The sequence below is a fragment of the Molothrus ater genome, chromosome 1, assembly GCF_012460135.2.
Source record: "Molothrus ater isolate BHLD 08-10-18 breed brown headed cowbird chromosome 1, BPBGC_Mater_1.1, whole genome shotgun sequence".
In the NCBI taxonomy this organism is placed as follows: Eukaryota; Metazoa; Chordata; class Aves; order Passeriformes; family Icteridae; genus Molothrus; species Molothrus ater.
In genome coordinates this window covers 32,704,633-32,716,223 of record NC_050478.2, presented here as the reverse complement: position 1 = coordinate 32,716,223, position 11,591 = coordinate 32,704,633, and the positions used below count along the sequence as shown (strand labels likewise).

General features: G+C 46.8%; 1 protein-coding gene across 1 annotated transcript in view; it reads left to right on the top strand.

Annotated features, from left to right (window-relative positions):
* The first annotated feature begins 3,516 nt into the window (after positions 1 to 3,516).
* Positions 3,517 to 11,591, top strand: part of IGF2BP3 (insulin like growth factor 2 mRNA binding protein 3) — a 112,231-nt gene continuing 104,156 nt past the window's right edge. Inside the window, exons 1-2 of the mRNA XM_036406247.2 lie at positions 3,517 to 3,809; positions 5,061 to 5,121. Coding sequence (XP_036262140.1) covers positions 3,635 to 3,809; positions 5,061 to 5,121 — 236 coding nt within the window. The 5' untranslated portion in view covers positions 3,517 to 3,634. The remainder of the gene's footprint in view (positions 3,810 to 5,060; positions 5,122 to 11,591) is intronic.

The window sequence follows — 11,591 nt, the reverse complement described above, 5'->3', positions numbered from 1 at the left end:
AAAAAGAAATTTAATGGGAAATATTTGGGCTGCGGGCGGTCCGACGTGCTACCCACCCACCGTGCGCCGAGCCCGGCGGAGCGGGGGGGCTCGGGCCTCGGGAGGGGGCAGAGAGGGAGCGCCCTGCCCGCCCCTGGCCGTGCGAGAAGGGGGGGACGGACACGGCGGAGGCCCTTGGATTCTCACCCGGAGGTGGGGAGAAGCACATGGTTGAGTTTTAATTCTAAACGGCAGAATGTCGTAAAAGCCCTTGCTAATTAAAGATTGGCTGTGCTTCCTTGTGTGCAATATTTATGTAAGTATTTCAACTTCTTCTTGGCTTCTGTGGGAAATAAACACAAACAAATGAAATATAGAAAAAAATTAATTTTTTAATAATGCCTTTTCTTACAGAAGTAAATAAAAAAATACATTAGGATGCGGGAATGCTCTGTTGTGTGCTCACACATTTGATTTGTGACTGCCAAAATAAAATATATCTCAAATTTTAAAGCTATGTTCTCAATAACGTTAACATTTGAGGGTGCCCAACTGGTCTGAACCATATTTATTTGTGCAGGGAAGTGGAGATTTGTCAGGCAACAAGAACCAATTTTTGTTGTTGAATTGCCTTTTTTGGCATTCAAGATTTGGAATTACTCTTGAAACCACTAACCAGCCCACACTTCTTAACAAACAAAGCTATACATTATTTAGATGTACAGAAAATATTTCAGCTTATTAGCAAGAGGTTTTCAGAATATTAAAAAAAAATTTTAAAAAAAGAGGGGGGATTGCTAATAAGTAAGGGGATTTTTTCCCCCCAACCATCTGATTACAAAGCGGTTTATGGTGTTGTTGGACAACTGATGCATAGTGTTATCATGAACATTCAATCTTCATTTCTTGAAGAAATCTCCTAACTAAACAGATTTTCAGACCAGAATATTAAAAGAAATATATGCACCCTGTTTAGCAATTTAAGAGGAAATACCAGATAATGCTATACACCAACCATGTAGAAATGAGCACATGCAGCCTGCCTTATAGATGCAGTACAAATCAAATTTATAAAGAATGCAATTAATCTGCAGGAACAGTGACTAATTCCTTTCACAAGTTTAACTAAGAATTCAGCTGTTTGGAGGGGGCTGTTTTTAACTTAGATAAGCAATTATTTATTTTAAGCAGACTATAGAGAGTGGGGTTATGAAATACAAATTCATTTAGGAAAGAATTCTACATGCAACATCAAAAAGTCATAAACAGTTTAAATCCTTAGGAAAAAAAAAAATCTCTCTATCCCCAAGATAATTATTTGCTAATTTCCTACAAAATGGAAGTTGTGATTAAATTCTGATTAGTGAAACACAAAACACTCGATTTCCTCAATCACAACCTGACAATTAAAAGTTCATTAAAATAACCCTGAGATTAAACAATGGGTTGAAATTACAAATATTAGGGTTTTGGTCAACCAACTGCTTGGATGCGCACAACAAAAGGGCCGTGTTTCCAACTTACTGCAGCATTCCCCCAGCCCCTGACGATTTCACAATGGTCTGGGGCTCCAGCCTCATGGTGAGCCATGTCTCCTTGCATCATCATACCCCACAAGAGAAATCTTCAGCGGCTGACTCACCCCCTGAGCGCTGGGTACCACCACCACCATCGCCGAGCTGCGGCGGCCGCAGCGTGCGTAACAAAAGCCTGACCCCTGCGCGGCTTCCAAGGAGATTTAAACCACCCCTCTTTAATTGTGTACTTATTAGAAGTTAGGCACAAAGCTAGGAAGCGTTCCTCTTTACCAGAGATTTCCAGACATGCTACAGGACATGTGGAAATCCAGTCACTGCTCGCTAATAAAAGTATTTAACCATTTTCCATGGATATACCTATTAAAACGTACCACAAGAAGCCTACCACGGAATAAATGAAACCTTCGGCTAAAGTGCGTTGAATTATTAAACAAAACCTACTAGATCGCTATATTAAACACAGTGCTGGCTTTCATTTCCGTATCCTTTCTTCATCTTCAGGCAACGTTTTGTTTGCACTGGAAAGGCTCCACACCCCCAAACCCCTCCCCCACAAGCCCACCATTGTATCTGTACGAATGTGGAGAATTATGAATGGTTCCTTAGACCGGGCAGGGGGAGGGGGGGGAGGAAAAGGAGGGGGGGGGTCGCCAAATCCCTTTGTGTGCCGTTACCAGCCGAGGGCAACGGTGCCTTCGCGTTTCCCCCCACGCCGTCCACCATTGCCCAGATGGGAAGGGAGCGCGGCCCCCCCGCCCCTCCCCGGGCCGGGCAGCTCCCTCGCCCCAGGACTCTCTTCTTCATCATCCCCCAACTCTCCTCCACCCCTTTGTCTTTTTTTTTTTTTTTTTTTCTTTTCCCTCTCCCCCTCTTTCTCCTTTCCGTAAGGCTCAGCAGCGCAAGGGGCACCGCGAGTAATGCGGGATCATTACCATATGGGGCTCCTCCGGGGCTGGAGGGACCCCCCGCCCCCGCCCGCAGCCCCCCAGCACGCAGCCGCGGCGGCGCTGCGCGGGAGCGGATCCCGCTCTCTCGCCGGCCGCCTCCCCCCGCCATCGCACCCCCTCTTTTTCCTCGCCCTTTTCCTCCTCCCCCCAGCCCATACTGCCGGGGAGCGGGATCGCCCAGGCACGACCCCGATGAATAATCCCCACCGCCTGGCACGGCGGGGGAGGAGCGGGACGGGGGGGCGGGCATTGCGGTGCCTTTTCCCCTCCCTCCCCGGGATCACACCCCGCTCACACGGGGGGAGGTGCGGCCGCCCAGCCGTTTTTGGGCGGAGGGGGCGCGCAGAGCGAACTCCCCCCGCGGAAGGGCAGAGGCGGCGCAGACCGGAGCCCACCCAACTCCGGTTTCCATTTCCCCCGCCCTCCGGCCCTCTCTAAACTTGTCCTGTCCTGTCCAGCCTCCCCCCACCCCTCTCCCCGTCCTTCACCCCAGCCATCCTCCTCCTCCTCCTCCTCCGTGAGTGTGTGTGCGCCCCATCCACTCGCTAATTGAAGAGCTGGGATTCCTCACGTGAGAAGTTGATTTGTAGTTTGAACACGTGGCTCATTCAAAAAGCCGGAATATTCAAGTAATTTTTTTCTCTCTCTCCGTCCTTCCCTCCCCCCTCCCCTTCTCTCTCTCTCTTTTTTTTTTTTTTTTTTTTTTTTAATACGGAGAGGCGGCGCCTGCATGCACGTAGTGTGACATTTTCATAGTCCGCCTGCTGCTGCCAAAGGGGCTTGGGGGCAAGACAAAAAAAGTAGTTTTTTTTTCCCCTCCCCTCCTCCTTTTCCTCTTCTCAGCCCGCCATCCGCGGCCCCGGCGCTGGGTGTTTCCCCCGTGCCCCCCATGCGCCCGGGTAGCACGGCAGGCACTTAGGACTCCCGTTTGGCCACGCTTTTTTTTTCTTTTTTTTTTTTTTCTCCTTTTTTTTTTTTTTTCTACCCCTCGAGAGAGAGAGGGAGGGACACAAGCTGCAGATCTGATTTTTTTTTTCCCTCTCCCTGTCTCTCTCTCTCGCTCTCTCCTTCCTCCATCGCATTTTGTTTTATTTCCCCCTTCCTCCCCACCTCCTCTCGCAAGACGAGGGTTGCAGCCCGCGGTGCGCGCCTCCCCGAGCCGCCAGGAAGATGAACAAGCTCTACATCGGCAACCTCGGCGAGAACGTCAGCCCTCTCGACCTGGAAAGTCTCTTTAAGGACTCCAAGATACCCTTCTCGGGCCAGTTCCTGGTGAAGACGGGGTACGCCTTCGTGGACTGCCCCGACGAGAGCTGGGCCATGAAGGCCATCGAGGCACTTTCAGGTGAGCGGCCCCTTCCACCACCCCCGCCCTCTCTCCGCAGCCCCGACGGCTCCCGCCTCTCGAGCTCTTCCGCGGCCGCGGAGCGGCTGCAGCGCCGGCCTGGGCCGCGCCGCTGCTCTAGGGGAGGGGGGGGGGGCGGCGGGGGGGGGTTCCCGTTCCCTCCGCCCTCAGGTGAGATGGGAACTGTTTTTTCCGAGCGCGGCCGGAGCCGCCCGGCCTTCCCCTGGAGCCTTTGCGCGGGGCTTACGCGGCGGCGGCCCCCCGGGAGTGGCCGGGGAGGGGCGGGAGCCTGGGCCCAGGGACCCGCGGCGCGGCGGTTCCCATGTTTTTCCAAGCCCCACGGCCAGCCCTGCCCGCCCGGGGGCCCCCGCTGCATTGGGGGGGTGGGGGGCGGTGAGTGCAGTGAGGCGGAGGCGGGCTGCGGGCGCGGAGCCCTGCGCGGGGCAGCGCTGCACACACCCCCCGGGCACAGCTGGACTCCCCCGCAGCCCCTCGCTGGGGCCGCCTCCCCCCGGAGCGGGCTGAGGCTCCTTTCGGCTTGCCTTAGGCCGCGGGGCTGGGGGCGAGCCGCCGAATTGCTCCAAACTTGGGAGGGGGCAGCCCTGCCCGCCCCCCCGCCCCGCACTGCCCTGCTCTGCTATGCTATTTATTTCGGTTTCTCTTCGCTGCTCTCACGCACCCATCACCGCCTCCAGCAGCGCCGGCTCCCGGCCCGACATCCTGTTTTTGTGTGCTTAAAAAAAAAAATAAATTATTTTCGCGTGAAGCGGCTTTGCGGAGGTCTGCCGAGAGAGGCTGCCTCGGAGGAGATGGGCTCAGGTCTGCCGGGAGAGGCTGCTTCGGAGGCGACGGGTTCGGGCTGCGCTCCTCGCCTCTCTTCCCGCCCGCTTCCGCGCAGAAAATCGCCCGAAGTTGGCGGCGCGGGGGGTGGCGGAGCCCCCGCTCCCCCTCCCCGAGACGGGGCCGAGCCCGGCTCCCGCACACGACGCTTCGCGGGCTGTTCGCAGCGCGGGGCGGGGAAGGGGCCCCGCCGAGGGCAGCGCGGCTCCCCCGCGGCAGCGGCCCCGGGCGCCGGGAGTGCCGCCTTGGCGGGCGCCGCGGCCGCGCTCCGCCGCCGCTGCCCGGGCTGCCGATGAATGGGCTAACGTGTTGCGCTCCTGTTTCCTGCTTCGCACCCCTGCGAGCCCGCTCCTGGAGACGGGGACGCACAGCCGCGCTCGAATATTTTCCCCTTTCTGTTTATCTCGGCAGGTAAAGTGGAGCTGCATGGGAAACTCATAGAAGTTGAACATTCGGTCCCGAAAAGACAAAGGTAATTTATTTTTATCCACACCCCCCCAGCCCCCCCCCACCCCCCCTCCCCGCACCGCCCCTTGCCCTTAGTTATCCAGTGAGAAGCAATTTGAAAAATGCTTAGGTTTGTGTTTCTCTTCCCTGTAGATAAATGGACCGCTTTCTTAAACCCACAGGCGTGCACTCAGTGCAGTCCGAGAGGTTTTCTAGAATCACCCCATGTATTTATAATATAGTGTCTTGGCCAGGCAGCAGTGGTACAATTTTTTTTTTTTTGAAAAAGCACCTTTCTATGGGAGAAGCAAATTATTGTGGTCTGATGGCAAATGATCGTGTAGATTTTTAAAATTTAAAGTTCCGTGAGAGGAGTTAAAATCTGTGTGCTAGCAGGAAATGAAATGTGGTGTTGTGCACTGTATAACGGGCAAGCACGTGAGCTCTGCTTCAGCAACAAAAAGCACCTTGTAAATATACTGGTGGTTATATTTTTTTGATCCTGCCATGTTGGAATCTGCAGCATTTTACAGGCCCATAGTAGAAGTCTCATCTGTATTTGAGAGGATTTTATCATCGCTATTTTGAGCTGGACTATAGAAGCAGCAGGAGGAGGACTCCTTCCCAGTAAGGACAGGATTTATGCATCCTTAATTTCTAAACATACGTTTAATTTTTGCAAGGCAGTAATTTTGTTGGGCCTCATGTAAAGAAGCAATATTTGGAATAAAGCAGTAGTATTTTTATGCTGCCTATAGCAATTCAGCTTGCTTCTTTCACAAATATTTATATCATAGAAAACCTGGCATGCACTAGAGAGTAAAAAAAAAAAAAATAGATCAAACTTTCCACGTGCTTGTTCCTGAACTCCATTATTCAATCTGGGAAGTATGTCTGTGAAACTTTATTACAAGGGACTTCTACTATTTCAGGATTATTTTTAAAATTGCAGTCTTTTTAAGGTAGTTGATTGGAGAAGATGGTTTATCTGTCTCGATAGGCACTGTATCATGGTATTTTGAGTATCAGAAGTTTGATCATCTGTTTAGTGTTAGAAGAAAGCTTCACTTTGAGAAAGTATGGAGGTTTTTTGCTCTAGTTAAGGGAAGGGGGAACCCCTCTCTGGACAAATTCATTGCATGTGACTCTTTATGGTTGTATTTATTTGATACTTTTCACTGAAAATTAATACGGTGTATGTGCTTTTTCTCCTTTAATATGCAATGCATATAGTATTGAATTACAGTAGCCTGCATTTAATAGATTTTGTATAGAAAAATAGTGTTGTAGATGGAATATACTTTTTGATTTAAGAAGAAAATTCCATGGGACATCTAAAAATTGATGATTTCCTATTAGTCTAATAAATCTACTGTTATGCTTGTTAATCTTAAGCTTGCACAAAGAGCATTCTATTTATGCTTTTGAAAATAATTTCATTACACTCATATAACAGTAAATATAAAATCACTGGTGCTTCCCCAACTTTTTTTTTTTTGTTTTTAAATCATTGTTTAATGCGTTTAAAAGTATTTTTCAGTTCTTTCAGCTGCCAGCTGAGATGGTGTAAAAGTCCATTCTTTGTATTGGGTACCGTGTCCTATTTGTGAATTAGCAATTATCAGAAACATTTATCTGTCTGTAACTTGTTGAAAAGAATTCTGCACTGAGCTTCAAGCACTTTTCTAGGCATGTGTTGCCTGCATATAGGCATATTGAAAAAATTGCCGATGTAATTGTATCAGCATACCCACGTTGCTTCACCCAAAGCCCTTATTTGTTAAAACACTGTTTCACCGTGCATTATCTTGTTGGAATGCATTAGATATAGTTCAGATTTATACTACTGTTTAACAGAAAATTAAATTGTATTTCTCATGACTGTACTTCCTTCCCCTTTGTTTCTGCTCCCCCTCTCCCCAAATCTAATATAGAGAGCCACTTAAAATTCATTCAGTGGCCTCCATATGTAATAGTGACTCTCTTGTTCCTTTTATAAATGTCTAATTTTTTTTTTGGGGGGGGGGGAAGGAGGATGTCAGAAAATTGGAGGCTTTTTTTCCTTGTTTTCCTAAACATTGCTTACTGGGTGCATATTTGGAGTTGGTAGTTACATGTAAAAGTGCAGTTTCAAATGTTGAGTATTGCTGGTGAAAGAGGTTAAGGTGGTTTCAAAGTAACTTATATGAAGTCCTTGTATCTTTTTGCAGCAGGGCAAGGTGTAGGAGCAGCTGGGGTGTGGTGGGGGGTGTTGCTGGCCAGGCCCACCCAGTGTGTTTGCACGCTGGAAGGCCGGGAAGTGCTTTCCAAAGGGCCCTGTGCTCTCCAGCGGGCTGGAGAGATATGGCTGGAGAAGTGACGCCATTTAAAAAAAACCAAAAACGTGGATGGGTCAAGTCTGTCTTTCAGCATGAGAGTACAATTAATAGTTTGGTCAAATGACTGCTTCGCAAGAGCAAAAGTTGTTTTGTAGTGCAACAAAATTATTCAATACATTGTATTGACCTCTGCTGCTTTGAGGCTGCCTCATGGAGACTCCTAGCTCCCCTCCTCACAGCCTCCTTAAACACGATTTTTATAGGGGTTTCTGTTTTGGTTTTAAATTTTTTTTTTTTTACCAGGGTGTGTAGATTATCACTCACAAAGATAGTTTGTGGGTATCTTTCTCCAGAGACAGTTGAGGTGCACAGGAGGAAAGGGTAAGGGTTTGGTAATCCATATCCTTGTCACATAAAGGAAGGTCAAGAGGTGGTGTCAGCTAGGGCTGCCATAAAGTTGAGTTGAATCTGGAAGACATGGAGTGTGCCTGGCTTGCTATTCAGGGCGAAATTCTTGGGCCCAGTAGTCACTGCATTCCAGCCTTTGCTGGATCTTCTGATTTGAAGTGGGCACACCCAGGTTTGCAAAATTGCCTTCCTACCTGCTGTGGAAGGAAGCAAGGAGAGAGCCGGTGTGTGGCTTTCCTCCTCCCTCACCACTTCCCTAGAAGTATTTAAAAAACAGACCAGGAGATGTGCTGTGGTTGAAAAAAGAGCCCTGGTCAAGGTTTTCTTGATGGAAGGGTGGGGAATTACTTTGGGGGAGGTGCAAAGCATTTAATAAGCTCAGGAGTAGATTCCTGACTTACTCCTGAAATCTCGAGAGAATGCCAAAGGAATGCAGCATTTCTGCATTCAGACCCCTTGGTGTGGAAGAAGGCTATTGCAATATTTAAGGGTTTAGGTCACTTTATGCAAAAGTTAGAGGAGGCATTGTAATGATTTTGACTGCGAGGGAAGGCAGGGCACCGTTAGTCACATCCACGCTCAGCTGAGTTTCCTCCCGAGGAAGCGGCAGGAGGGTGGTGGCTGCCCATGGCCTACGTGGAACTTGTGGTGCGAGGCTTTGGGCACTGCCTCGGCGCAGCCCAGGAGCAGCTGGTATCTCACAAGGCGATGTAGGCTGCAATCTGATTATTCAAATGGCCCTGATGTCACTTGTGCGTAATGAGGGGGGAGGGCAGGCGCTGACTCTGGGCACCTGGGGATGTGCTTGGCGCAGCCTCCCGGCCTGGCTTCCATGTCCAGGTGGGCTTTCCACCCAGACCTGACCCGCTCTGCCTGCTCCTGGGGCCCTCAGGTACCTCAAATGCCCACAAACACCTCAGTTGTGCTAATGATGATGTGTTTTTCCAGTTGGAAGGTTAATTTTTTTTTCCCCACCTCGAGGGCTCATTGTTGAGAAAATAAATTCCCTGTGTCTCTTCTGGGGGATTTGTTTGGGAAGGGAGCAGGAGAAGTGGGTAACAGAGCTGCACCCTACAGGTAATGCTGCTCTTCGGGGGGAGCAATGGCCTGCCAGCTGGGCTTCACCTCTGATGCTGAGGTGTCCAAAGGCTGATTTGAGGAAAACAGGCCCCAAGTCCCCCCTGCAGCCACCTGTGTTCCAGGAGTGACCATTAGATGGGAACTGGATTGTGTTGCTTAGTTTCAGTGTAATGAGGGTTTGTGTTCCATGTGCACAAGAAGGTGGGAAATGGTTTTGTGAGGCTAAAGTATGCATGGTGCCTGCAATGGTCATAGTTATTAAAAAAATAATTAGTGGCATTGGTTTTTAGTTTTGTTTCTGTAAATATCAAGTAGGTAGAAATATGCTCAAAGAAGACATGTTAGAAAATACGCCATTTCTTAGCTGTATCTGTTCTCTTTTCTGTGTGCAAACTTAGTGTTTTTGAAAGTGCAGGGCCAAAACTTCACATAGTGACTTAAAGTTTTTATTCTGTTTCCAAATTTTTTTTTGCAGATGTGAACAGATTTTTTTTTTTTGGTTTTAATCTTTGAAATTTTACAACTAGAGTGGAAACACCAGTTGTGACTATTCCTATACAGACAATGAGTTCTTATGAAAAAACTAGATAATCTTCACCAACCGTGTTAACTCTTACATTGTGGGAAATTTAATTTTAATAGTTCCTCATGCTGTTTGATCATTAATTAAGAAAAAATCCCTTCTTGCTGTAGTTTTTAAAAATCAGCTGTAACACATGAAACACAGCTGTAAATGTGTGTCCTGAAAGGTTGGTCCTGTTCTTGTTTTGCTAACTTCCCTTTACAGAAGGTACCCTGAGAAATATACTTGTAGTGGACTTTAAATTGTGCATAGATATGGTAAATTTTAAAGGAGTGGAAAAAAATAACATTTTGGGAGTGTAATGCAAGGGTAGTAAAAATATGATCAGGAAATGTTTAAGATTTTTTTTTATTATTTCTCCCTTTTTTTCACTTTAAGCATGGGGTAATAACATTTTCCACATTTTTGAGACCTTGAAGGTGGCATTTTTATAAAATGGGGCTGTGTTCATTTCAGTCACTCTTTTAAGTGCAGAGCATAGGACTCTACAGTGCTGGAGTCCTTTTATGGCTTCTGGCTAGCTACTGGGTGGACTTCAAATGCTTAGTTTTGACCTGAACATTTTTAAATGGCCTAAGATTTACCTACCTAACAGAAACTGTGATGCTCCCATAACGCCTGTGAGAGAGGGACCCAGACAGAATTAAAATACACCTAATACTTAGCCATGGACAGGGCTAGTCCTTCAGGGAACCTCACAAAAAAGATTCTTCACTCCTTAAACTTGTTCCTCTCCTTAGTGTCATCTAATCTTTTGGTATTTTATTGTCCTGGGATTTTGGTAAAAAATACATAGTGGCATGGACCACAGCTAAACACTTTTTCTTCTGATGAGTTCATCCTTACATGAGCCCAGTGAGATAGGCACAAGACAACATTGATCTAGAACCTTTTTTCTTGTCATTAAAGAGTAAAATTTATTATTGGAATTTGGTTATTCAGAATCAGTAAATGGATAGAGAGCACCTGCAAAGACGGAATGCTCTAAAATCTAAGTATGGATGACAACTTCATGCTTTGTATATAGAGGGGGATGGATTAGAAAGTTTGAATGGGTTTGATACATTTAGCAATATCAAGGTGCTTTATGTAGTTCTAGAGTGTTTCAAGACCATTGTATTTAATGTACTTTTATTTTCCTATGCAAAATGTTTATCTCCGCATGAGTCCATTCTTCATCTCTAATGATGGAGAATATTGAATTATGTAAAGTTATATGCTAATTACTGTTGAAAGCTAAGATAAAACCATAACTTTCCCTTATTTTGTCTAGAATCATGATGGAATCAAATACTTGAGCATTATTTTATAGTTTTAGTCTCAGGCTTCCATACTTTTTCCTTTATTTTTTTTCCTGGGCATGTCAAATGTAGGCACTTGAATTCCTTTTCACCCTGCATCTTTGCTGGGTGAGTGTTACCTCTGCTGTACAAATGAAGAAAATATCTTGGATGTGCCATCCAAAAACCTCCCTGTGTTTCTGTGTTGGGGGTATGCTGGGGAGACCAGTTAGCCCAGTGCTTGCTGGTGCTACCCAGCCTCTCTGGGCACGTCTGTCCATCTGGATACTTCAGTGATGGTTGTTTCTTGTCATCAACTGGAATATGTGATTTGGTTTTGAAAAATTTCTCTGTGGGAGCAAGAGCTCCTGTGTTTTTGTGGTAGGTATCAAAAAATTGTAATTCTGTATTATCTCCTGGTTTTGCTTCTTTCCAGATCTGCAATATTGGTTTGTGAGTGTGTTTTCAAAGATGGATATATTTAACAGAGAAGAAAATCTTGATATATGCCACGGGATACTTAGCAAATGAAGTGCATATTAGTCAATATTAATTGACCCTAGTAAACCTTAAAATACTGTATGTGTAAAGGCAGTAAAAGAGTGGTGCCAAAAAAGATGGTTTTCCAATTTTTTTTCTGCCAGTGCATTGAAATTTCAAAATGAAAAATTATAATATTAATTGTTATTTTGCTGACTTGTATTACTGTGACAGCTGGCACGAGAGGAACCTATAGTATAAAATGTCTCCTGTTCAGCACAGCCCCAGCAGCCATGTGCTTCCCCTATAGCCTGCCTCTTCATGGTGCAGGGGAATCAGCATCTGC